This window comes from Amblyomma americanum, chromosome 9, assembly GCF_052857255.1.
Source record: "Amblyomma americanum isolate KBUSLIRL-KWMA chromosome 9, ASM5285725v1, whole genome shotgun sequence".
NCBI lineage: Eukaryota > Metazoa > Arthropoda > Arachnida > Ixodida > Ixodidae > Amblyomma > Amblyomma americanum.
Window position 1 is genome coordinate 51,955,380 of NC_135505.1, and position 27,970 is coordinate 51,983,349.

Consider the following 27,970-nt stretch of genomic DNA (forward strand, 5'->3'; position numbering starts at 1 on the left):
CTACAGTACGACGACCAGGTGCATGTAGGCGTGGACTGAGTCGGTGTCCTGAGTGGCCAGCATAGGCGCACGGATGGCATAATACATGCCGTCAATGACTTCCTGCTTTGCGACAGGCGTGGCTAACGTGATGTTGCAGGCCTCTAGCAGAAGAGGCCTTCAACATGCAGGCCTGCAGAAGAGGCCTACGGTATTCCTCTGTAGAAATGAAGTTTCCTTCCTAGACAGTTTTTTGTGACGTCATGTTCTGTGCTACTTTTTATCCTAGTATATCTAGCGGCCGTCTGTTATATGTTTAGGTGGGATGATAAATTTTTTTTGTTTTATCTTTCTTTTTCTGACTGCTTTTGCTTCATATGTTTGACTCTTCTTTTGCTACGATTGTTATTGGTTTTTCACTTTTTATATTTTATTTTTGGTTTCTGACTGCTTTTGCTTCTCCTGTATGACTGCTGTTGCTATGATTGTGTGACACTGCTTTTGCTAAGAGATGGCCCTTTTTTCGTTTTAAATTCATTTGATCAGAGATATCTGTTAGTCTAATCTGCAGTATAGTCTGTTAACCTGATGTCGCGGCTTTTCATACCACGTGCTGGGTTCGAAGTGATGAGATGAATATCATGCTTGAGCGGAACTGTTTAAATATGCACCTTTTCATAGAATAAATAGTTGGTAGTGTGCGCATGTGGTATCTCTTGTCTGTGTCCTGATTTGCGCAGTCGTTCATTTTATCATGCACCAACTCGCCCCTCAGGCCATTATTCTCTAGCAGAATTATCGTACATACACGTAAACAGCGACGTCGTCATTCATATCACTGCGCGCGATCGCGACCGCATGAAATTTGCGTCGTGCGCAGTCGGTAGCAGAGCAAAAACGGCCAATAGAGCAGATCGATGTGCAGGCCGACCAGGTGCCGTAGCGGCAGCCTTCATACAGATACCAGACGCAAGCGGCTAAACGAACAAGGTCTTACAAGAAGGGGAGCGTGCCGTCGAAAGACCAGGTGAAGCGGCGGGCAGCAACTTCTACAGATCGGACACAAACCGCCGAGCCATGCGGAAAACCCATCAAACTCCGGGAGCTGCACGGGAAAGCCAGAAGACAGCGAACTGCGCCCGATCACGGAGGTGAAAGAGGAGGTCAGCGCCCAGAGATGGAGTGATAGGGTAGATAGGGCCGCGAGAAGGAAGCCGTGGGCCGAATTCGCTGAGGAGGTGTTCTCAGGGATCCCTAACGGGATAGAAGTTGCGGGCGGCGAGTGGGGAAGCCGGAGGATGTCGCGGCCGCTGCGAAGGAGGAGCGGGTAGGGGCGATCTCGGTCAGGCCCGACGTTCGCCGACTGCAGTATTTTGACGGATAAGTCGGAATACGCAGCCGTTGTTGTTTTTGTCTGTCTTGTCCGAGGAGTAAAGAGAAGGCCGGCTTAGACATAACTGGTTTTAGTACATCGCAGCTACCGGGACGCACGTCTTCTGCGCATTGGTGTCGACTTTCGAGTCCCCTACGCGTTCCAGACACTTGCGCGTTGCGGCTGCTCACGCATGTGGCGCCATCAGTCAGTCCTGCCGCTAACACCCCCCCCCCCTTCTTTATGAGAGTTGTAGAGCTACAGGCCCAGGCGATTTGGAGGTTTCACGACGCCTCCACTTCGTGTGGTGACCGTCCCTGGTTGCGGTTGCAGAGGCTGAAGGTGACTGCTGGTGCGACGGGTTATCCCGCTTGTGGTTTCTACCACATAAAAACGCGGAGAGGGAGCCGGGGCAATCACAGTCCCCCCTTTAGCCACCGCGCCGTGGAGGATGCGGTCTGCTGTGCTCGGCAGCAGGCGTTTTCTTTCACAGACCTTGTGGCGGCGCTTTTAATCCATGCGTTGCTTTGCCCTGTACGCCTGGTTTCGATTCCGGTAACGGCGAGTGTTCCAACGCGGTCGGAACTCCGTTGACACAATTGGCACGTCGGTTCTCACACGGCGCCCCACGAGTAGCTCAGCCGGAGGGCAACCTTTGTGAGCTCGCGTGTCACGGTGAGCTAACAGCGCTTTGTTAATGTTCGGCGATTCCCTGAGAAGCTGTTTAGCAGTTTGTACGGTTCTCTCGGCCGCTCCGCTGCTTTGGTGATAGTACGGGCTGCTTGTGATGTTCTGTATTCCCCAGTCTCGAGTAAATATTTTGAATTCAGCAGAGGTAATTCGGGGTACATTATCCGATCGAGTGACAGCAGATGCCAAAACCTGGAAAAGATCTCCTCGAGTGATTGCTTGACGTCAGAGTCATTGTCCTTTTCAACTTCTTCAACTCAAAGAACCTTGAGAAGTAGTCGTTCACTATTCATTGAGAAAATGTATTCCTACCACCTCCCATGAATAACTGGCAGCGCAGTGTGGAGTAGTAGTTCAACAATATGTCTTCGATACTCATGGCACACTGGGTAACGGGAGACACACATGAATGTGTTGAACAATTCTAGGCCACCACACAGATTGGATGGCACGAGCACGACATCTGCTTATGCCTTGGTGGCCAGTGCGCAGGTGTTCAAGGAATTTTACTTTGCAAACTCGGTGGTATAAATGCGGTTTCCCTTGAGAAGGCCCCGCGCACATGCAAGTTCGTGAGAAACAGTGACGTCCTGCTGTATTAGATATGGCAATGACACTCCTCTAGGCCATGACGTCGAACAGTAGCTGTTGAATAGATATCGTGGGGTCCTTGTCTTGCGCTGTCTTGATTCTTTCAAGCATGTCGGGGGATGCCAGAAGTAGTTCCATCGCGAGTAATTCATTCTCTAGGTCTGTTGCATTGAGACTTCGTGTGTGGTTGCTGTCCTGTCGGCTAATCATATGCGCGACAAGACATCAGCTGTGTGTATATCCTTGTGTGGTGTATGGGAGATTGTGTTGTCATACTCCAGTAGTCTCATTCGCAGGCGCTGCAAGCGTGGAGAGAGTTCATCCAATTGTTTCGACGATGATGCGTCGTCGGCAAACCTTGGCTTGACCAAGTGATCACAACGTCACCTCACCGGCGGGCTATAAAAGGGGCTGCCTGAATAAATCGTTCCTTCTTGTTGTGTCATTCCTGCGTGATGCTATATTGCAGTGGCGACGAGATTGCGCGCCGGCGCTAGGCGAACTTACGTGCGCAAGAATGAGTGCCGGGCGGCCACCGGAATTCACGGATGCAGAAGGTACGTGGCCTACGTATCGTGTTCGGCTGGAGGCTTACTTCGAAGCCCATAGCATCGCGGAACCAACGAAGAAGCGAGCGCTGCTCATAGCTTCGCTCACAGACAGTGCGGTGCGAGTGGTGCAGGGGCGGTGTCATCCAAAACAAGTGAATGAGCTGAGTTACCAAGAAGTCGTCCAGCATTTGGAAGACCACTATGCTCCGCAAGTTAACGAGATCGCTGCAAGTTATGCTTTCTTCAGGCGCTCGCAAAAAGACGGGGAGTCTGCCCAGGACTTCATTGCGGAAATTAGGCGGCTAGCGGAGAAGTGCAACTTCAAAACGTCACTGGAGCGCATGTTACGGGACAGAATTGTGTGCGGTGTGCAAGATGAAGACGTCCGGCGACACTTACTGACTCAACGGAAGCTTACACTAGAAGAGGCGGAAGACTTTGTTGTCTCGGCACAGAAAGCCTCCCAGAACGCCAAAAGCATGCACTCTTCAGAGCCAGGAGAGGTACATTTTGCCCGTCAAAAGAGTCGTTCATCGAAGCCGCGCCCAAGGCTGGAGAAGTGCGATACATGTGGCAGGTGTGGTGGCGAGTCTCACACCGAGGCGGAATGCAAACACCTTCACGCGGTGTGCTACCGGTGCGGCAAACGAGGACATCTGCGCCGAATGTGCCAGTCCAGCACAAGTTTCCTTCGGCACGCATCGCACCCGGGAGGCCAACGACGCCAGGGCTCCTACGCAATGGCAGCAGCAGGGGACACGAGCGCGGACGACAGCGAAGCCCTGTACACTATTGCAGCGGTTCTCCACCAAGAAGCCAGCATCCGCAAGGTTCGGCCAATTTACAAGGACATTAATTGGAATAACGTCCCTCTTACTATGCTGGTGGACACAGGATCACCCGTGAGTGTCATCTCCGTAGCGACGTTCCGGAAGTACGAGGCGCTGTGGCCGCCGTTGCGCAAATCACAGCTTAAGCTATCCTGCCTGTTGGGCGAACTTCCAGTTGTCGGACAGCTCAGTATGACGTCTACATGCGACGGGAAAGGCATTCCGGGTACGGTCGTAGTGGTCGACAGCGTCGGACCATCTTTGTGCGGCAGAGACACAATCATGGCATTCAACGAGGCTGGGGTGGCAATGCTGTCGCGTGTGGTCGCGAGTGTGCAACCAGTCGAGATAAAAGCTGACAGCACGGAACTGCAAGAGCTGCTCAACGAATATGCTGACGTGTTTGCTCCAGGACTCGGCGTATGCAAGGGACCACCGGTCACATTGCAGCTGAAAGAGAATGCGTGTCCAAAGTTTTTTAAGGCCCGTACGGTTCCCTACGCTTTGAGGGACAAGATGTCTGAAGCGCTGGACCAACTGGTTGCGCAAGATGTCCTGGCGCCTGTGAAAACCGCCGAATGGGCAACACCAGTGGTACCCGTTTTAAAGGGCGATGGGTCTCTCCGAGTGTGCGGAGACTTTCGTATGACAGTGAATGCAGCCACAGTGATGGAACAGTACCCGTTGCCTCGAGTGGACGACATTTTTGCTAAGCTGAATGGCGGAGAAGTATTTACGACGTTGGACTTACGCCAAGCCTACAACCAGCTACCTTTAGACGCGGATGCCAAAAAGATAGCAGTGCTGAACACTCAGAAAGGCCTCTTCTGTTTCAACCGATTACCTTTTGGCATAAGTTCTGCTCCAGCTATATTCCAGAGGCGGATGGACGCGCTGCTGGGCGATATTCCAGGAGTTCAGGTGTACCTGGATGATATTATCATCGCTGAAAAAAAGGACGATGTATCAAGGCTGAAGAGGGTGCTGCAACGCCTGCGGGAGTACTGTCTCCGACTGCACAAGGATAAGTGCAAATTCCGGCAAGACGAAGTCACTTTTCTCGGCCATCGGATCGACGCTAAGGGTCTGCGACCAAAGGACAATAACATCAAGGCTGTTATCGAAGCCCCAGAACCTACTTCAGTGAGTGAACTGAAAGCTTTTCTCGGACTTGTAAATTATTACGGCAAGTTCTTGCCCAATATGGCCACTGTGCTGGCTCCGCTGTACGCCCTCCTAGCTAAAGGGGCCAAGTGGGAGTGGAACAAGGAACAAGAAAAAGCTGTTCAGAAAGTTAAGCAGGCAATTGTGGCTTCCAAGTTCCTTGCTCATTACGACCCGGATAAGCCACTGCGGCTTGAGTGCGATGCGTCATCAGTAGGCATTGGGGCCGTTTTGTCCCACCGTGTGAACGGTGTTGACTACCCCATCGGATTCCGGTCCAGGACACTCACAAAGGCAGCGCGTAACTACTCTCAGTTAGAAAAAGAAGCACTAGCACTGGTGTTCGGCGTCGCACGGTTCAAGGACTACTTGTATGGACATCGGTTCGTGTTAGTAACCGACCACACGCCTCTTACTGGTTTATTCAATCCAGGCGAACCAATACCACCGATGGCGGCTGCGAGAATCCAGCGCTGGGCCTTGTTCCTTGGCAACTACAGCTACACATTGCAGTACCGCAAGGGCAGCGAGAATTCCAATGCAGACGCCCTCACTCGCTTGCCATTGCCGGTTACGGAGCCGCGGGATGTCGCTCCCGACGAGTACGTTTTGTATGCCCAGTGTCTTGAGGAAACGGCGGTCGGCGCCCGGGAGGTTGAACAAATGACAAACCGAGACGCCACTCTTCAACAGGTCAAAAGGTGGATTGCCGACGGATGGCCTCCGTATCTACCGCAGGATCTTGAGCATCTCCGGGCGTACTTCAACAGAAGAACAGAGCTAACCGTGAGCCACAATTTGGTGTACTGGGGACATCGCATTGTTCTACCTATGGCGGCGGCAAAGCGTTTGTTGGGGCTGCTCCATGAGACGCACCCTGGTATGACGTCCATGAAAAGCACGGCGAGAACGCTGTTTTGGTACCCGGGTCTGGATTCTGACATAAAGCGACTGGTGAAATCATGCTCTATTTGTGCACAGGCCGCTGCGATGCCACCGGCACAGATACCTTTGGCGTGGCCAGCAACCGGGGAAAGATGGAGCAGACTACACGCAGATTTCGCAGGCCCAATGGACGGACATATGGTATTGGTCGTCGTAGACTCTGAAACAAAATGGGTAGAAGCAATTCCAATGAAAATTGCCACATCGCAAACAACGGTGGACGCACTACGGTCAATATTTGCACGCTTCGGCCTTCCAAAAACCTTCGTTTCAGATAACGGTCCACAATTTGTGGGCGCCGTTTTTCGCGAGTTTCTGGCACGAAACAACGTAAAGCAACTCACAACAGCCCCTTATCACCCACAATCGAATGGTTTAGCCGAAAGAGCTCTGCGCACGCTCAAGGAAGGGCTAAAGAAAAACCCTGGAAAAGACCTGGAAATGCGTATAGCTCGGTTTTTGTTCCCATATCGCCGAACGCCTGTTAAGCATGGCAAGTCGCCCGCGGAACACTTATTCGGCTACCAGATAAGAACAAAGATGGATTGCATCACGCCCGGTGAGAAGTCGGCAGAAAGCCAGCGAAGAGTAGGTGCGACTAAATTGGATGGGGGAGAACCGGTCTGGATGCGCAGTTTCGGAGCAGGTCGCAGGTGGATTCCAGGAGTAGTGCATGGTCAACAGGGCTCCAGGATGGTCTCCGTTGACTCGGAGCAAGGTCTTCAGCGGCGGCACTTGGACCAACTGAGACGTCGGACTGAATCAGAAGACAGAGCCCCTGGAGAAGTTGGCAAGCGGGAACCTGCGGACGACGCTCCGACCACGTCGCAAGATAGCCCAGAAGCATCCGAAACGGAATCTGGCCCGCCTGGTTTGCGAAGATCAACCAGACAGCGACGGCCACCTGTACGCTTTCCTCTTTAAGGGGGGAGAGATGATGCGTCGTCGGCAAACCTTGGCTTGACCACGTGATCACAACGTCACCTCACCGGCGGGCTATAAAAGGGGCTGCCTGAATAAATCGTTCCTTCTTGTTGTGTCATTCCTGCGTGATGCTATATTGCAGACGACAGCAGTGGAATCAAGGGCTTATGGTCTGTTTCTACATTTAATTTTAATACCAGGAGATATGGACGGGAATGCTCACATGCACACGTGGTTGCCAGGGAATCTTTTTCAATTTGCGCATAGCACTGTCGGAGTGGGACCGGGATGCATATGCGACAGGTAGGCGTCGTCCCGACATCTGTTGTAGGAGGACCGCTCCTAGGCCATAATAAGAAGCGTTAGCTGATACAGTAAGCGCGCTGTAGGGATCGTAGTGTGCCAGTACTGGTGTTGTCCTAAGGGCTGCTGTAATGGCATCAGAAATATCTTGCCCTGCCTTGGCCTGTTACCAATGGGCGTCATGATGAGGAAGATCACGAAGTGGTTTTGTCAGTTGTGATAGCTAAGGGAGGAACTTGCCAAGATAGTTGACCATTCTAAGATATGACCTCACTTCTGTACCATCGTTGGGTGGTGGAAATTCAATAAGAGCTCTGACTTCTTCAGGATCAGCCCGTGTGCTATCAGCCGTGACCATGTGTCCTAAGAACTTGATTTCTTGTTTGCTGAACTCGCACTTCTCTTTTTCAGAGTTTACAAGCATCGTGAAGCTGTTGGAGTACTTTTTGTACCTGCAAGTCGTGCAGTTCCTGCGTTCTTCTGAACACGATTATGTCATCTTGAAGACAGGCTTGACCATTTAGACCCCCCAGCACTCTTAGCATCCTTCTCTGAAAGAATTCAGGTGCCGTCGATATGCCGAAAGGCAATCGCAAAATTTATGTCTTCCGAATGGCGTTAGGGGGTAGTATACTTCTGCGAGTCGTGTGCTAGTAGAGCTTTTCAGTAGCTTTCTTTCGCGTCTAGCTTGCTGAACTACTTGACTCCAGCAAGTTGTACCAAGCACTCGTCGACAGTAGGTATCAAAACTCTTTCCCTGATGATGCATCTATTGAGACCACTGCAGTCGACACAGATTCTCAACTCTCTACCCTTCGTTCTTGCTTCTACCATCGGTGCGCACCATTCTGTGGCTTGGTCTATCCTTTCAAACAATCCGAGGGTCGCCATGCGTTCCAATTCTCGTTTAGCACTTAGAAGCATTGGGAGCGGTACTCTCCTTGGGTAGGTTATGGCGTAAGGATTTGCGCCAGGTTGCACAGCGTTATCTTGTACTCAGTACAGATAAGACCTAGGCCTCAGGTTAGCGTTGAGTACTTCTGCGTTACTGTCTATTGGCTCGGTGACTTCCAGACGTTTTTGCAGCACATTCAAGAACTTGATTACCGGTCTTCCCAGAAGTCCCCAGTATAAGTTCTCCATCACAAACACTTGTTGGGTGGGCTGTCCAATCCACTCTATGGTTTCCGCAAGTTGTCCCGCAGTGCACAACTTGACTCAGTCAGGCCCCAAAAGTTTTTTGGTTTGTTTTTGCAAGGATCCCATGTGCGCTTTATTATGTGCATTAAGAGGAATAGCCGTCACGTCGGCCCCTATATCCACTTTGAAAATTAGAAGTTGGCCGTTCACTTTCGCTGTGATGGTCGTTTGTTCGGAACCGGCTGTGTGTTTGACTTCTCCCAAGTGTGCCTCTTCGAGTATGGCTTGGTAGATCTTTTTTGAGCCCGTAGTCTTCGCGGACAATCAAACAGATGCAAAATGTCTTTTTTGGCGCACTTCCTGCATGTTTTATCAGTAGGTGGACAGTTGGCGCGGTAGCGTGACGCGTACGTGAGCCGCACCACTTGCAATTGCCGGTTACGTCTCATTGATTTGGACTGCCACCTAGCAGGCGTCAATTATGTTTTACTCGGTGTACGGAACGACGGACTTCTTCTACGGCTGCAATATGTAGGTGACTTTGCGGTCGCAAATCTTTCTGCCGAAGTTCGACCGTCTCAGACTTGCGTGCTGTCAATATCGCCGTCTCCAGGGCCAGTTCTGCAATCAGTTGCAACTTTTCGCAGAGATTTATGTCGATCCGTCCAATCACGAAACGATCGCGAATGAGCTCTTCTTTCAAGCTGCCCTGCTCACATGATTCAGCCAGATCGTAAAAATTCGTGCTTATGTGTCGGCGGTTTCGTGAGCTTTCTGCTTTCGTTGGTAGAACTTGTTCCTTTTGTATATGACATTTGTGCGAGGCACAAAGTATTTCGTGAACGCGCGGGTGATGGCGTTGTATTCTTACTTCTGAACTTCCGTAAGTCTCAACGAAGCCAAGACTTCTCCTGCGTACGGACCCATGGCGTAGATCAGCGTGGTGACCTGTGTTTCGGCATCCTGCCTCTTTAAATCTGAGACTATGCGGTACCGCTTCAATCTTGTGGCCGAACACTTACAGTCAAGAGGTCGTCGGAAATCATGTTCCTCTGGTAGTTCGACCACGAACGGATTTAGTGGGAGCTGCTGGGCTTCGACGCTTGTACAGATGTCGTTGAAAGTGGAGGATCCGGCGTTGCCATAGCGTTCCTGCCAACGTCGTCACGCTAGGATTATCATCGCGATGACCGCTGGGACGCCGTTTCTTTACGCGACTACTTTTCAATATCCTGCACCTTTGATCACCAGTTTGGAGTCGTGCACCACAACCGCTGCCACCATGTCGTGGCCGAGCAATAAGGACAAGGCGGGCTCAGACATAACTGGGTTTATTACAACGCAGCTACCTGGAAGCACGTCTTCTCCGTATCGGTGTCGGCCGTCGAGTCCCCTACCCGTTCCAGTCCCTTGCGCGGTGAGGCTGCTCGCGCATATGGCACCATCTGTCAGTCCTGCCACTCACCACATTGTCTTCTGGAGGATAATGCCGCATACGCGCAGCCGTTCCTTAGGACGCTCCCTCTTTACTCCCATTATTTTCGTCATCTTCTGTTAGTGCTCATATGAACGTCCACTTCGTTACTGCTGCTCTATAATAGACAGCTGAATGGTCGGTGGAAAAATATATGCAAACAAAAACGAAGTAATATTACCAATTCATGGAAGGGAACAACAGTTTACAACTGGTATCGAGGTCAAAAAAGATGGAGGAAAAATAAGAAGGAAGAAAGAAGTTCTAAGATGATGTGTACCGTGCAAAGGAGGAGTATAATACAAATCATTATGATTTCCTTTCACAAAAAGAAAATAAACGAGCCTTGTTTAATTTCATGAGGCGCAGCAAGATTATTCCCTCGGCTGCCAACATCGAATCCCTCGTTCAGTCCCCTGCTGACATCGCAAAGGCCTTATAGGATATTGCGTGTGGCCTAGAGCTTCGCTTTCCATCTCTACCTTCTCCTGCTATATTCAAATGCACCTCAAGTGATTTCACTAAGGTCTCTATGCCTGAGGTGTCGCAAATTGTTCTGCACTTATCCCCAGCGACTCCTGGCCCCGATAAGGTTGCTTCATATATGATCAAAATTTTGTACAATGCATCTCCTGCATATCTGTTGGCTCTGGTTAACCATTCTATTAAAGGTCCATGGATACCTCATGAGTGGCGTCTTGCGGAAAAAGTTCCATTGCTTGAAAAGCACGGGGAGGGCTTAACTTTAGACAACATACGCCCAATTTCATTCACATCGAGCCTAGTGAAAGGGTCCTTCTCAGCCGCGCCATGGCATTCATTTCTGAAAATGCTCTCTTGAATCCATGTCAAATTGCTTTCAGGCCGGGTTGTTCAATTTGGTGTGCTCATACTGACCTAGAGAGCCGTATTAAATTAGCTCGCCATAGAACACAGTTTGCTGCGCATGTCACCTTGGATGTCAGTAAAGCATACGACAACGTGCAGCACTCGACTCTGTTATTAAGATTACAGGAACTGAACTTCCCAAGCTGTTTTGTAGCCTGAATTTCAGTTTTTTGGAAAATAGAGAATTTTACTTCTGCCAAAATGGTGTTTCCTCAAGCAGATTTCCACAGACAAGAGGTGTACCGCAAGGATCAGTTCTCTCACCTGTTCTTTTTAAAATTTTCTAAGCTCAATTGCATGCATTCAAAATGTGAAAAATTATGTGTACGCCGACGATATTGCATTTTTTGCACCAACAGGCGACATTAACACTCTTTATAGAACCCTGTAAAATTACCTGAATGTTCTTGACAACTGGTTAGGAAGAATTCATCTGTTCCTCAATGTGAAGAAATGCGCATTGTTAGTATTTCCGGTTTCTGTTCCTGTAAATATCTGCCTGGTCTATAGAAATAACATAATACCTCAAGTTCCGACGGAGATGTATCTCGGAGTAATATATGACTCTACTCTATCCTGGCGGCCACACATTGAGCAAGTTTCTGCAAAAGGAGCTGGGGCCATTGGCATCCTACGCAGGCTTTGTAGTGTTAGGTCAGGCATGAGAAGGCATACACTTCTGATGATTTGTAAAATGTACGCACACCCAATTTAGTAGTTCGGGTGTGTTTTATTTTCAGGAGCTCCTGCCTATAAACTTCGCCCTCTTGTGCTGTTGGAGCGTGAGGCGTTGCGCTTTTGTCTGGGGTTTCCAAAATATGTCGCCAAAGCTGTTCTGCACCTTGAGGCGCGAATCCCATCGTTATCAGCTAGGATTCGCCTTTTAACAGTTCAAACATTTTAAAGATTGTGCGACTCACCTCTTCACGCTTCCAGTATAATACTTCATAGTCAACCCTCCGCCTTTTTTAGTGCCGCTTGGTCTCGTTTTCATACCCCGCAGATATGTTACGTGCAGTCCATCCTTGATCGCATAAATATTCATTTCACAGATGTCCAATTGTATAACAACTCATCATCTGCCCAGCTTGAATTCGATGACATTTTCTCATCGAATGCAAAGCTGCAGCCCTTCCCGCTTCTTCAGGGTCTGTTGCAGGACCACCTAAGGTCCTTTCCCTCTCATGTTCTTATTGCTACCGATGCCTCGCAGGATCGTGAGAAGGCAGGTGTGGGAATGTTTTCGCCTTCACTGGATTAATCTTTTTCTCTCCGTCTTCCTGACTTCACTCCCATTTTTCTGGCTAAATTATTAGCAGTAATCTTAGGCCATGGTCAGGTGCTCCTCTGTCGCTAGGAGCTGACGGCCGAGGATTAATTCTTATCGTCATACAGGAGGCTTAAGCGAAATACTACACTAGGGTGACAAAGTCTGTTCAGCTGAGAGATAGCGTAGTCGGTTCTGGTGACTCAGATCAAGCGAAATACTAAGCTCTGTTAATGCAAACCAATTCACATGTGGAGCTCTGTATTGTTTTGAGGCGTAAGCCTCAGATATCCCACTGAGCAAAAATCAGGACAGAGCATGGTTAGTAGATACCTATGTCCAGTCTTAATGGTACGTAGTGGTACTACGACTTCTATCACAAGCCTCAAGATTGGTTCCGTAATTATCGGCGTCAGGGTAAGGGCGCTTTTCGTCACTCGTTCGGTCGTCCTTTCCTTTGACACGTGTCACACGAACGAACTCCTGAACGTCCTTGAAACAACCGGGCTATTAATACTCTGCCAATAGCCTGCAATTCATTATTCCCATGTGCCGCAATCATCCTTCCTTATGAGCAGGTTTTAAGAGGTCATGAAGATTCTTGTTTGCAGCTACGAGATGCTCTCCTTCATTCCCGCATTTGTCATTAAATAACGATAAATAATGCTGGTTTTCAAATAAAACGAGATATTTGGTGTTAAGATTTTTCTCTGGTTATCTCGACATTATCCTAGCGTTGCATGAGAGGTCTGTTCAATTGTAAGCGTGGGCTCATTCACCTTTATTAGATCACGAAAATTTGCGCTTTCTCGTGAAACCAGCGCGGTCAAATCCGCACCTTCGAGTACATTCTCTGGAATCGCTTCTGCCGCTTCGTTATCGGATTTATCAGCTTCTGCCCTCGACACAAGCGTTTGCGGCTCGGAGACGTTCGCTCTTCTCATGGAGTATGTGACTACTAGAACAGGATTCATGTCGAGCGAGACGCCCGAGTCGTCGAGCTCCCTTGCCGTTCTGTTCAAAAGAATGCACGTATAGCTGGGCAATACCCCGTTGGCCACTGCTGGTTCAGTGTCTAATAGACGAAAATTCCGGTCTAGTTTTACTCTGGCTGCTTGCAAGCTGACTGTACCATCTTCCAGGGCCTGACGAACCCGCATGCAGTGGCGTGCGAATTATTCTAGGTTCACTAGCGAGGAATGAACCACGTGGTGCGGTGCATGGCTCCGGTATCTCTCAAAGCCATACAAGAGTAACCACTTGCTTCGATGTCTTTTTAATTAATTCTTCTCCTGCGTAACTTAAAGAGGCAATGTCATCAGACAATCGCAGATTACTATGGTATTCTCAACTAACTTTTATGCCCAACAATTTCATATCTGAGGCTCTACATGCCTCCTGTAAACGATATAGGCGAGACCTTGTCTCGTTGCCTGAAAACCATCTCTAATGGAATTTTGATTTGCTAGAATTATGGAGGACTATGAGAGCTCTTTAGACGTTACAAATATAACTCAATATTTTTACTTACGACTACTCTACACTCTGCTTCCCTTATGGCAGCATGACTGCGGCCGTTTCGACAGTCAAATTCTTTTTCGTACTCAATGAAGGCTATTTACAGGAGTTGGTTATATTCAGCACAATTGTCTCTCATTTATTGCATAGTGTGAAGGCAGCCTATTTTCGAGTATCTTTTACGAAAGCCTGCATGATCATTTGGTTGGAAGTATGAGGTTGTGGTCACTGTAATAGCAATTACCTTAGTAAATACCGTATAGGCCACGCACATTAATCTGTTTGGACTGTAAATTTTATATCGTTGATGTATCCTTTCTTACAGATTAAAATCAAAGCGTTCATCCTAACTTCTTGTACGCTCGAAGTCGTAGGCACTGTGTGTACGCGGTAGCTAGTTTTTCGTCCACAATCTCCATTCTGCGTTTCAGCTCATTCGTTGTTACGTGATACTCTCCAGCTACTTTCCTTATTGTATTGCTCCTAAGGTTTTGTTTACTTCCTTTTTCTTTACTGGCGCAAGATCGCACTGCTCTGCGATACTTAGTATCTTATTTCAGTCCTGATTAAATTTGCTCTTGTACAGATTTCTGTAGAACTCTTCGGCTACTTTACCTATTGCATTGCCCTGGTTTTGTATTAATTCAAGCATTTCAGTTTTACCTCTGTCTAGTTTCCTCTTCACCTCTTTTAGAATACTTTCGTAACGTAGAACACGCTCGATTCTATATGTATTATTCTTCATTATATCACTTACTTTATTCCATTTTAGAACTCCACTGGCGGGCTGTAACTCGCAGAGTAATTATTATTATTATTACTTTGCGAGTTACAACCTGCCAGTGGGGTTTTATGATTTCATTCTTTGACATTTGTTAATCAGATCTTTCATGTCCTGACAGACATTGCCTGTATCCTGTTAACGATCCAGCCACCTACCTCTGTTGTGCACTCCGCAATGATAGTTGCGAGGTTATAGTTCACAACTTGGTCGTTAAGGTAGTCGTTCCTTTATGAATATCTGTTCTGGAGTTACATCTTTAACCACTGTACTTTTCTGCCTTACGCTACTTCTGAAATGGGCTTCAGCTTCACTATTTTGCTCCGTTTTCTATTGAAGTTTATTGCTAATTCCAGACATCACTGTGCTGTGTGTCGCTACAACGCACCTCCCCGTGGAACATTCACATCGCGTACGATGTCAGGGTAAGCGAGAGGTATGGAGTGTATGTCGCTTTTAGTCCCACCGTTGCGACTGTTCCTTTTCCGCTTCTGATTTTCTCGTTTCCTGGAAGGAGTTCGCCATGACATGTAAATTACTTAGCTTTGCAAACTGACCTAAGCACTCCACTCTGGTGTTCCTAGAGCGTATTTCATTGTCTCCTACTCTAACACATCAGTACCGCACCTCTTTGAATTTTGCAACTGCGAAATCAGAATGTTCGAAAAAAGAAAAATCGCCAGCATGGTTTGCAAGTAATTAGTAAGCAGCCTTGCTGTGCAAGTCATCACAACAAAGCAAGGTGAGCAGGTGTGTGAGGCACTAAAGAAGTTAGCACAGAAGCTGATAATTGAGCTAATTGACTCAGATATTGAAGCAGCTCATTGTCTCCCGCAGAAAAAGAGCAAGACCAATTCTGCTTGTGAGATTCACTTCTGTCGCTGCGGAAGAAAAATGCATGAGACATCGAAGCCAGTTTACGTCCCTAGTGGAAAAGTGAGAGCTATCTGAATTGTGCTTTAACGACAACCTCAACAAATCAAACAGGAAACTGCTTTGGGAGGCTAAGCGAGAAAGGCAAGGCAAATAATTTTATATTTGTTTGGGCCAGACATGGAAAACTTTTTGCTAGAGAGACCGAATACTTCAATTCTTTGAGTCCATGATTCTACCAATTTAGATAAACTAGTCTGAATCATGAACTCTGCCTTTTCCCGTTGCGGCAATATTGGTGAATTTTACAACTTGGTCTCGCCAAAGGATTACGCGTTCAGTGTACTTCATATAAACATACGGAGCTTGTGAAACATTGAAATGAATTTGTGGCTGTTGTAGACGACACTAAGAATACTATTGATGCATTCGTACTTACCGAAATTAGCATCCCTTCCACATTTCTCTCCTCTTTTTCGTTACCCATTTACTCTAGTTTCTCTTTCACACGCTCAACTTGGATATGCGGCGGAATTCTTGTTTTTGTTCACAGCAAATAGAATGACTGCCATTTGCAGTCAAAATATTGTTTTGTTGAGTGCGTTGCATTGCAGATATCATTCTCAAGTTCAGAGGTTACTCTTCTAGAAATTTACAGGCCTCCTTCTCAAAATGTGAAAGATTTTCTTTCTGAGCTCGACAATTTTTTTCGCTCCCTATTGCTAAATCATGCTATATGCCTTATTGGGAACTTCAATATTGACAGCTTGTCAGCAGCACGTTCATTTGTTTACAAATCCCTAAATACCTTGGCAAAACATAATATTGAATCAACGATAAAATGCTAGACAAGAGAAGAGTACCTGGGAAAACATTTCATAGCTTCTTTTATTGATCGCATCAATATAAGAGCTCCGTTTTCCCAGTCTTTCTCTATCGTAAATACATACAAACTTTCAGATTATTGTTTTTTAGGTTTTCATAATCTTTCCTCCTTTAAATAAATTATACTCTAATAAGGAGCGAATCTCATATACAGACACTGCCACATTCAATAGCCTTAAAGCAGACTTTAACTGGGTCATTTTTTTCGATGAACTTAATTCTTTTAACGTGAACTCCAGATCTGTGCAGGTTGTCAATTCCATAACAGTCTAATCATAAAAGATCAACGTGTTCAAAAACGCAACCCAAACCTAACTTGGTTAACAAGTGACATTCTACATGCCACTGCAAAAAAAGACGCCATTTGGACACGTTGCAAGCGTGTCCCAATAACACACTCCTCAAAGATAATTTCAGGTTCTTTAGAAATAAAGTTACTCTCATGACTCGAGCCTCAAAACGTGACTACATTAATTCGGCGTTGCGTAATAACCAACATTATTCACGTAAATCTTGGTCAAATGTCAAATGCCTTTTTGGACGAAACCCAAAACAATCTATTAGCTTTTATTTTGCCAAATCCTTGAAAGACTTGCCCTCTGCGGCCTATGAGTTAAAAGCATTTTTATCTCAGGTTTCCAGGAAGTTTCTTTTATCCCACAATGAGGTTCCATGGTCTTTATATTGCACAGCTTCTTCAGTTTTTCTCCCCTCTATTACACCCCAGGATCTTCATAGCATAAACTTTAGCTTCACTTCGAAGAAAGCTGCAGGTATCGACAATATCACAATGAGTTACCTCCAACGTAATTTTACGAAACCTCAGTCCGTATTTCTTTTTATGTTCAACAGTTTTATTACTGAATGCTTCATTCCAAACAATTTAAAAGTTGCTATAGTTAAGCCATTTCATAAAAGTGGGCCTTTAAAGGCTATTGAAAATTACAGGTCTATTTCAATTCTACCTGCTATTGCGCAGATTCTTGAAAAGAACCGATTTCGAGTTAAGTAAAGTTTTGTTTTCACGAACAAAATCCTATCAGAGGCACAGTTTGGTTTCATTTTAGGTAAAGGCACCGTTTTGTTATTAGAAAGTTTTCCTCATATAATTTACTCTAAATTTGATGATAAAATATTCGCATGTGGTCACTTTTTGGACGCTAGCAAAGCTTTAGATTGCGTTCGGCATGAGTTTTTGCTAGAGAAATTGTTGTAGTAGGGTTTAGCAGTCTTTTTATTATTTGCTGAAAGGCTATTTTTCTAATCGGGCTCAAGTTAGTTAAGTAAGCAGGCATCGAAGTTCTGAATTATTTTTGTCGGCAGGTGTTCCACAGGGCTGTTTTATCGGCTCTGCTTTTCAATTCATTTGTAAATAATTTATCAAATGCTGTAGCAAAATGTTACATTTTTCAATACGCCGATGACACGCTACTGTTGTCAACAAATGCTTCGCTGCCTCTGGACATGTATGCTCTTAGAACAGATGTCGTGCTTGTTAGGGATTGGTTCCTAAATAATTGAGTTTCAATTATTCACCAAAAATAAATCATTTGTTTTCATAATCTCCATAAAAAGCTTTCATTTGTTGAACCATTGTTTTTATTGTTCGCATTGTGTAAACTGTTGTTGCATTTCTATTATTTTTCAAATCGTGCCGAGTAGCTTGGTATACTTTTTGACAGAGATAAGTCTTGGAACAGTATCTTACCGCAGTATGTAACAAGCTTTGCGGTTTACCATACAATGTTTAATATTTACTACATTTTCAGACTCGCAAGCTTGTTGCACGTGCTCTTCTTTATGGTATCCTGAGATATGAAGTCACTGTGTATTATCACTGCTCAATGACATGCCGAATGGAATTAAATGCTATACTAGGGAATATTCTTCGATCTGTAGCATACAACACGGATGTTTCACCTGACTACAATTTATTTTCGTTGTTACAGCTACCCTCTTTTGAGGATTTCTTTCATCGTGTTATTCGTGCTCACTTTTGGCTGAGCGAATTTTTGGTTTCTTTCATTCCTGTTCGTCCTTTCCGACAGCACCCATGTTTTGCAGTACCTCGCTACCTAGCTGCTACATTCATTATGGACACTTCACTCATAATTATTATACACCCGCAATTGTTAATTCTCTGCCTGATTCAATCTTTTCAGTTTCTTCGCTGTCACAATTAAAGCACTTCTTAAAAACCCTTATGTCGGCAACTAAAACTGTTTGTTTGCTTTTGGTGTTAAGATCTATCTTTGTTTGCTTTGCTCGCTTTGTCACGCCTGTTTTTCAATATATTCGTCATTCACCGACCGCCGGGTACTGCCCTACGAGCCTTCATGGCTTGGGCAGACCTGTCTTAAAGGTTGTGTATGCTTCCTTAAAATAACAATTATTATTATTATTATTATTATTATTATTATTATTATTATTATTATTATTATTATTATTATTATTATTATTATTATTATTATTATTATTATTATTATTATTATTATTATTATTATTATTATCATTATTATTATTATTAATATTATTATTATTATTAATGCATTATTAGTAGATTCCCTGCCATATTTACAGCGCTACTAAATACAGTCGTTCTGATTTTGTTTCAAAATCAGAGCAAGCATCTCGCACAGGTCAAGAAACGTCGTTTGCTTAAATTCCCGTTTTTCCGTTGCCAGAAGACTTTTTTAACTGATCGCGGTATTGTTCACTACCCAGGGGCTCAACCTGGATGCCTCAGCACCGCTCGCCAGATGGGGAGTTTAAAAAGGAGCGACTTAAGTTACTTGAATGCTTACTTTTGCATAAATGAACCAATTCAGTCACTTTATGCGCAGGGAAACAGTAAAGAGTACAAAAATTTCATAAACGCTCTGGCGCGCCTAAAATATACGAGATGGGCGCCAAGAAATAATTTCTTCACTGAAAATCTTAAGCAAGATTTGGGCGGCCGATCAAACAACCTAATTCGAGCAGTGGTGGCTTTGCCTGAACGATTTGACGACGAAATCTTTTCCAAATGACGCTTTTCTCGGTCCTGGCGACGAACACTTTGCTGTTCCGACAGCCGAACTCCATTTAATGCGATATCTGGTGGCGGTCGTTTTTTCTCTCTAGCCACACACAAGGGCTGCCTGTCCTGTCTTTGCTGCTAGGCGGGACCCAGCCGCCTGTGGGCCCTCGCTGGTGTTCATCATCCTTCGCTTGAATGCTGGAGCGTGGCCCGCGGAGCGGGAATTAAGAGCCAGGAGCACGCTGAACAATAACCGACAATGCGCGCACACGCGCATTCCTCGGAACTGAAGCAAGACATTTCCGCAAGGAAGCAAGGTCCCAACAGCGAAAGCGGAAGAGGAACCACGACATGTCCATGCTTCTTTATTGATGCTATCTCTGATACGAGCGCATCCAGGCGTCAATTGCTGAAAGGCACAGTGCTTTCTTTCTTGTCAGCCTAGCTGTCGGCATTGCGTAGGGCTCTGGAGTGATGTTATTAGCGCAACCAGTGCCACCCCATGTTTATAGCCCCCCCCCCCCCCCCCTTGCTACGCGCGCTTTGTTTTGTGCCTTAATCTCTGCATTCCTAAGGTGAGTTGCAGAAGGCTTAACTTCACCCTGACAGAAGATTCCCGTTGGGGAGCACAGCACCAGTGCTTTCGCACTAGACGTAGGGGAACTCAACGTAAATATTAAAAGCTAAACATTTTGGCAGATTTGCCTGTCTAGTTTGGTTTGAAGACATAATGAACTGCACATCTCCAACCAAAAATTTTAATTTTTACCCAACGTTTCGAAGCAGACTCGGCTCCTTCATTAGGCGTGACTGAGGGCAGTAGCTAGAATCTTTTAGGTATGGAGGTGAGGAGGGGGTAAAAGGAACGACAGCTGTGATGCGGAAGGCGTGGGGGGGGGGGAGGAAAAGGGTTAAGGCTGTTAGTCACTTTGTCGCACTGCAAGGAGATGGTCAATGGCGACTTTTTTTTGTTGAGTTGAAGAGCGAAGTCCCTGGGCATACACTGAGGACAAGTTTCCTTTTGTGCGGTTGATGTTGTTCGGGATGGTTTGGATGTGCCAGGGATTCAGAAGGAGCCTTTCGTGGTAATTTTCTTTGGTTCCGAGGATGCAGGTTTCTTCGAAGTTGATTCTATGTTTGCAGTTCTCGGAATGTTCCGCTACCGGATTGCGCTTTCTTGCGATTTTGCGGAGGTTGTTTTTATGATGCCGAATTCTTTCTTTGAAATTTCTGGTTTCGCCGATGTAGCTTGCATCGCAGTCAGCGCAAAAAATTTTGTAGGCCATGCCTTGGGTTTTTTCTCTCCGCGGCTTCTCTTTGGGAACAGGTAGGCAGAGCACAACAGTATTTGTGGGCTTGTGCGCGACCAGGAGACCCGCTTGTTTTAAGATTCGTGCTATGGTTTAGCTGACACCTCCGACATAATGTAAAGCGACGTATTTTGGTGGTGGCGTTGGTCTTTGTGCGTTGATTTCTTGGCGAATGTTGTGTTTATGACGTCGAATGGTTTTTTGAATAGTCTTTTGGGTAGCCGTTCATGATGAGTTCTTTAAATATCGTGCGTTGTTCTTTTTTTTCTGTCAAGTTCTGTGCTGCAGTGTGTCTCAACTCTTCTCAACAGTGTCTTCACCAATGATGCTTTATGGACTGTCGGGTGGTTCGAAGAGAGTGGAGATACCAGCCTGAGTGAGTTGGTTTGCTGTATACAGAGAACTGAAGGGTACTCTGGTTTCAGGACACGAGGAAGTCCAAAAACGGCAGGAAGTTTTCTTGTTCCACTTCTAGGGTGAACTGAATGTCAGGTTCTACGGAGTTTAAATGAGAAAAAAATTTTGAATCTCAGATATTTTGATGACGGCGAAGCAGTCGTCGATATACCTGAAGAAAATCTTTAGTTTCGGGTGGAATGAGTTGAGGGCTCGTTGTGCGATGTGTGCCATGGTTAAATTGGCCATGACGACAGAGATGCATGCTCCCATTGGTGTTCCTTTCAGTTGTCGGTAAAATTCCCCGTTTGACGAGAAGTACGTGTTTGATAGGCACAACTCCAGGAGGCGACACACATCATTTATAATAAGCTGTACAACTACAACCAAAAATTTTAATTTTTAATCAACCGTTTCCAAGCCGACTCAGCTCCTTCATCAGGGGTGACTGACGGCAGTAGCTAGCGTCTTTAAGTATGGAGGGGAGGGGGGTCGAAGAAACTACAGCTGTCATGCGAAAGGCGTGGGGGAGGGGGTTAAGGCTGCTAGCCACGTTGTCGCACTGCAGAGAGGTGGTCAACGGCGACTTTTTTTCGTTGAGTTGCAGAGCGAAGTCCCTGGGCATATACTGTTGGCAGGTTTCCTTTTGTGCGGTTGATGTTGTTCGGGGGGGTTTGGATGTGCCAGGATTCCAGAAGGAGCCTTTTGTGGTAACTTGTTTTGGTTCACATCAAATACTGGACACGTAGAGAATGAGCCCAAGGCATTCTGTACAAAACTCCTTGCGCCGACTACGACGCAAGCTACACCGGCGAAACCAAAAATTTCAAAGAATATGGCAACATAACAACGACCTCCGCAATTTCGCAAGAGAGCGCAATCCAGTAGCCAAACAATCAGAGGACTCCGTTCACAGAGTCAACTTCGAAGAAACCCGCATCCTCGGAACCGAAACGAATTACCACAAAAGTCTTCTTCTGAAATCCTGGCACATCCAAACTACCCCGAACAACATCAGCCGCACAAAAGGAAACCTGCCCCCAGTATACGCCCAGGGACTTCGCTCTTCAACTCAACGAAAAAAAGTCGCCATTGATCACCTCCCTGCAGTGCGACAACGTGACTAACAGCCTTAACCCTCCTCCCCCTCCCCCACGCCTTTCGCGTCATAGCTGTCGTTCCTTTGAGCCCCCCCCCCCCCCCTCCATACTTAAAAGAAGCTTGCTACTGCCATCAGTCACCCCTGATGATGGAGCCGAGTCTGCTTCGAAACGTTGGGTAAAAATTAAAATATTTGGTTGGAGAGGTCCAGTTTATTATAAAACGTAAATATTGTGTGTCCACTTGGCTTTCTTTATTCAAGCTTCTGTAAACCTTCTTAAAATTTGGCTGCTGCGTGTTTGGATACGGATAAAAGCCATGTTGCCAAAAAAGTAATTTTTCATTGTGCCTTCATGACCGAGACACGTCCTTTTCTACGTAGCTGTCTATAAGCCGAAAATGTTAATGTAAAAATTATCGCCCACGAAGCATCGTGCTTCAAGTAGAGAAAAAAATTTTTATAGCACAGGAAGCAGAAGAAAGGGACACTAGTTTCGTTATCGAATGTGTGTTGTTTTGAAATCTTCCTGAGATTGTGGGATCCCCGCAAATTTTTGACGCAGAAACCTGAATCGCCTCGATAAATATGCAAACAGCGGACTGGAAAAGTGTCAATTTTTTTTTTATTTTGGCTACCACCTTAAAAAAAGTGCAGCATGAAAACGGCCCTTGAATAAATGCCGGTTTTTTTATTTTCCAACTGTGGGTTGGCGGGCAGCACGACATGCTAGTAAAACAGACCCAGTTTTCTGCGTTCTTGAAAATATTCGCAACATTCACATCGAAGAAAATATACACCAAATTTCATGTGAAGACTGGCGAAAATGATCCAGTTGCAGCATGATGCTTGCGTTCCCTGGATTGTTTATTTATTAAAGACAACGTGGGAACGGGCTTTAACTTTATAGTTGCCGATTTTTTTGCTTACAGAAAAACACTGTTAATACCGGGCGTCTCATGTAGAAGTAACCAAGATTTTTTAAAATTACGGAGCGTCCAAAGAGACTGAAAGCCGTCGAGTTTTGTTCAGAGTTGTCCTAGTCAGTTTTTTTTATTTTACAACCTAATATTGTTACGTGGTCCAGGCGGGAACGACGCGAGAACGCCCGGGCACAGCACACAGGTCAAGAGCACAGGGCGGCCCGCACAGAGCACCAGGCACAGAGCACCGAATCCCAGAGCACGCGCGCCTCCGAGAGTCTTCATTCATCTCTTCTTCTATCCGTTGCAATGCCCCCGGTCGCAAAAGACACCGTCTCGGTGGAAATTAGGGCGGGGCAAGGGATTGCGACACGTAGGGCTTGAGGCGAGAGACGTGGACAACGTCACTCTGAGATGCACCGGAGGTGGTCTCCGGAAAGGCCGGGGCAATCTCGTAGGTGACGGCGGTGACCTGGCGGAGCACACGGTATGGGCCTACATAGCGGGACATTAGTTTTATCGCAAAGCCCGGCACGGCGTGTGGGCGACCAAAGCAAAACAAGGGCTCCGAGGAAAAAAGTTACCATGCGGTGGCGGCGGTCGTAGTAGTCCTGCTGTGAGGCCTGCGAGGCTTGTAGGCGGGAGCGAGCCAGCTGGCGGGCGTGGTCGGCGCGGGCAATAGCGTCGTGGGCATATTCAGAAGGCGGGGAAGGAGATGTCGGAAGCACCGTGTCCAAATGTAATTGGGGTTCACGACCGTACAACAGATAGAACGGGGAGTAACCGGCAGTGTCATGACGAGAAGAATTGTAGGCGAAGGTCACGTATGGAAGGGCAATGTCCCAGTCCCGATGGTCCGGGGAAACGTACATTTCGAGCATATCCGTGAGAGTGCGGTTGAGGCGCTCTGTAAGACCGTTGGTTTGGGGATGATCGGGCGGTGGTCAGCTTATGTTTTGTTGAGCAGGAACGGAGAATGTCGTCGACAACTTTAGAGAGAAAGCAACGGCCGCGGTCGGTGAGAAATTGGCGGGGTGCACCATGACGAAGGATGAGGTCGTAGAGGAGAAAATCGGCCACGTCGGTAGCAGTACTGGTGGGGAGGGCCTGCGTGATGGCATAGCGAGTAGCATAATCTGTCGCAACGGCAATCCATTTGTTTCCGGAGGTGGACTCCGGAAACGGGCCCAAAAGATCCAAGCCAACACGATAGAATGGTTCAGGGGGCACATCAACAGGCTGGAGCAAACCCGCGGAGAGCGTGGCGGGACGTTTCCGGCGCTGGCACTGGTCGCAGGCACGAACATAGCGGCGGACGGACTGGTAGAGACGGGGCCAAAAGAAGCGACGACGCACGCGGGCGTAAGTACGCGAGACACCCAGATGTCCAGCAGTGGGGAGGTCATGGAGCTTGTGGAGGACGTCGTTGCGCAGATGCTTCGGGACAACGAGCAGTAGGTCTGGGCCGGCGGGGTTCAGGCTTCTGCGGTAGAGTGTGTCATAATGAAGTACAAACCGGCGCAGGGCAGGGTCAGATGGAGAGGATCTGAGGCGGGAAATAATAGAGCGGAGGTCGATATCTCGTCGCTGCTCATCGCCAAGGTAAGAGCAGAGAGCGAGAAGAGGTCAGCGGCGGAGTCACTGCCAGAATGATCAGAAGAGTCAACGGGATAGCGGGAGAGGCAATCAGCATCAGTGTGTATAGCCTACCGGACTTATATACCACGGTATAGTCGTAGTTTTGGAGGTGTAAAGCCCAGCGACCTAGGCGGCCAGTAGGATCTTTCAGTGATGAGAGCCAGCAGAGCGCATGGTGGTCGGTGACAACCGTAAAAAGGCGGCCGTACAAATATGGGCGGAATTTCCCAACCGCCCAGACAAGGGCTAAGCACTCACGTTCGGTAATTGAGTAATTGCGCTCCGGGGCGGAGAGGAGGCGGCTGGCGTAGGCGATGACACGGTGCTGTTCGGATTGCCTCTGAGCGAGAATAGCGCCGATGCCATAGCCACTGGCGTCTGTGCGGACTTCAGTGGGAGCTGTCACATCGAAGTGGGCCAGAACCAGCGTGGTAGTAAGCTTCAATATCAAGGTGGAAAACGCGTGTGCTTGGTCGGGTCCCCAGATGAAGGTGGCATCCTTTTTCGGGAGGTCGGTGAGGGGGTGGGCGATGTCGGCGAAGCCTTCAACAAATCGACGAAAGTAGGAGCACAGCCCTAAGAATCTGCGGACGTCGTTACAGGAACGTGGCTGAGGAAAGTCTTTAACGGCTCGGATCTTATCAGGGTCAGGGTGCACCCCCGTGTCGTCGGCGACATGACCCAAGATGGCGAGTTGACGGCGCGCGAAACGGCACTTAGACGAGTTGAGCTGCAGGCCAGCATGACGAAAGAGGGACAGGATCTGAGAAAGGTCACTGAGGTGAGAGAAAAACGAGGGCGAAAAGACAATGACGTCATCGAGATAGCACAGGCAGGTGGACCACTTAAAGCCTTGCAAAAGAGCGTCCATCATGCGTTCAAATGTGGCTGGTGCGTTGCATAATCTGAAAGGCATACCTTTGAATTGATAAAGGCCATCAGGAGTCACAAAAGCGGTTTTCTCACGGTCCTGTTCATCTACAGCAATTTGCCAGTAGCCGGAGCGAAGATCTATGGACGAGAAGAATTTGGCACCATGGAGGCAGTCAAGCGCGTCATCGATACGCGGCAGGGGGTACACGTCCTTTTTAGTGATCTTATTCAGGTGGCGATAATCAATGCAAGAACGCCATGAGCCATCCTTTTTCCTGACAAGGACGACGGGTGAGGCCCAGGGACTGTGTGAGGCTTCGATAACGTTTTTTTCTAGCATTTTAGTAACTTTCGCATTGATTACTTGACGCTCGGCGTGAGAGACTCGGTAAGGGCGGCGGCGGATGGGAGGGGCATCGCCTGTTTTAATGCGGTGCCTGACGACGAGAGTTTGACCCAGGGCGGTGTTGTTCACGTCAAAAATATCCGAAAAAGATTCGAGAAGGGCACGAAGCTTGGCGGTTTGATTGGGATGGAGGTCGGTAGCCATCATGGTTGTGAAGGTGTCGGTCGACAGAAGAGACTGCCGGCGCGGTGCGGCGGTTTCTGGAACTGGTGTAGCGGGCAACGTAGCCACGTGGCAAGGAGCGAGAGGGGATAGCGTAGCGACGCAGATGCCGGACGGTAGCACTTGAGAAGTAAGGCCGAAGTTGAGGAAAGGCAGAGAGAGGGCGTTGGCTTGGATGGTGGCAATGGTATGAGGTAGGGCAACGTTACGGGTCAGGAGGAGGTCAAGATTGGGAGTAACGAGATAGTCACCATCGAGAACTGGGCCAGATAGGGTGAATGGAACAAAAGACGCGGTTCGGGATGAGGGGCGAGCATATGCGGTACTGAACAGTCGCAGTGATACATCAAGTGGGTCTGAATCCAGCATTGGAAGGGCGAGGTGTAGAACACCCTCCGAGCAGCCAATGAGGGCGGAATGGTCAGTCAAAAAATCTAAGCCGAGGATAAGGTCATGGGCAAAGGTGGTAAGCACGGTGAACTGAACTGGTATACTCTGGCCGGCAATAGTAACGCGCGCGGTACACATACCGTCCACAGCAGGCATGCCACCATCCGCGACACACACACGGGACGTTGCAGGCGTGAGGACTTTGCGGAGGCGACGGCGGAGGGCAGCACTCATCACTGATACATGAGCACCGGTGTCAATCAGGGCGCGCACAGGAACACGGTCGATAGTGACGTTCAGAAGATTAGGTCGAGTGGTCGAGAGAGGATTTGTGGTCCGGGTCGTTGATGCAGCGTCACTTCCGGGAGCTGCATCACTTAGTTTTCTAATTGGGAACGACAACGAGAAGGCGACTGGGGGGAACGAGAGCGGCGGCCCTGCGGAGACGGAGAGCGGGAGAATCGGCGTGGAGGGGGTACGGCTGGTGCAGACGGTTCGGACGGGGTGCGGGTCGAGAAGTTGTGGGATGAGGCGGGACTGTAGAAGGAGTGGAAGACGTTGCGGGGCGTTGAAGACCATGGACTGCGGCAATGACGGGCGATGTGGCCAATGCGAGAGCACCGGAAGCAACTGGGACGGTCGTCCGCCGTGCGCCAGTCTTTGGGATTGCGGGAACGGGGCAGAGAATAATAGGTGCGACGAAAAGCACAGGGAGGGGGCTGGGGGGTGTCCGGGCTTCTGATGGCGCACACTGCCGGAGCGAGGTTCAGATGAGCGAGTTCCTGCCGCACGACGGCCTGAATAAGCGACACAGCGGGCAGGGTTGTATCAGGGACGGAGGGTGGGGATATCACAGGTGCGAGGGCCTCCAGTTCACGTCGGACGATCCGGGTGACTGAATCGGTGACGTCATGGGCGTCCGAGGGCGTGCGGGATGGTGATCGGTGGTCCTCACAGGAAGATGTCACGGCTGTGTTGGGAAGCCGTGAAAACGACGGCGAAATGGAGCGGCCTTGGACTTGCTCAAATCGACGGCACTCGTTTATGATGGTCTCACTTGAGGTACAGCCTTTGCAAACAAGCAAGTGGAACGCATCGTCGGCAATTCCTTTGAGCACGTGGCCCACTTTATCGGTCTCACTCATTGCGGCGTCGACCTTGTGACAAAGCGCCAAGATGTCCTGAATGTAGGCCACGTAGCTCTCGGTAGAAGATTGGGCTCGGGTAGCCAGCTGTTTCTTGGCGGCGAGCTGGCGGCCATCAGGTCTACCGAATAGCGTCTTCAACGTTTCCTTAAAGGTGTCCCAACTTGTTAGCTCTTCCTCGTGGGTCTCGTACCATACGCGCGCCGTGCCATTGAGGTAAAAGATGACGTTCGCGAGCATTAGCGTAGGGTCCCACCTGTTGTAGTTGCTGACACGCTCATAAAGGTTAATCCAGTCTTCAACGTCCGAGCCATCTGTGTCGGAAAACATGCCGGGGTCGCGAGGAGGAGCCATGATGACGAAAGGAGCGGTAGTGGGGATAGTGGGGCTCCTTGACCGGCCGGGTGGAGCCATGGTGGTAGTCCCGGCCTGAC

General features: G+C 48.0%; 1 protein-coding gene across 1 annotated transcript; it reads right to left on the minus strand.

Annotated features, from left to right (window-relative positions):
- On the minus strand, nucleotides 1-27,950 carry LOC144103345 (uncharacterized). Its single transcript, XM_077636088.1, has 2 exons — nucleotides 27,276-27,950; nucleotides 1-102 (listed from the first exon to the last, which is right to left on the minus strand). Exons 1-2 carry the CDS (start codon nucleotides 27,948-27,950, stop codon nucleotides 1-3), a joined length of 777 nt encoding a protein of 258 aa, XP_077492214.1.
- Between the last annotated feature and the right edge of the window lie 20 nt (nucleotides 27,951-27,970).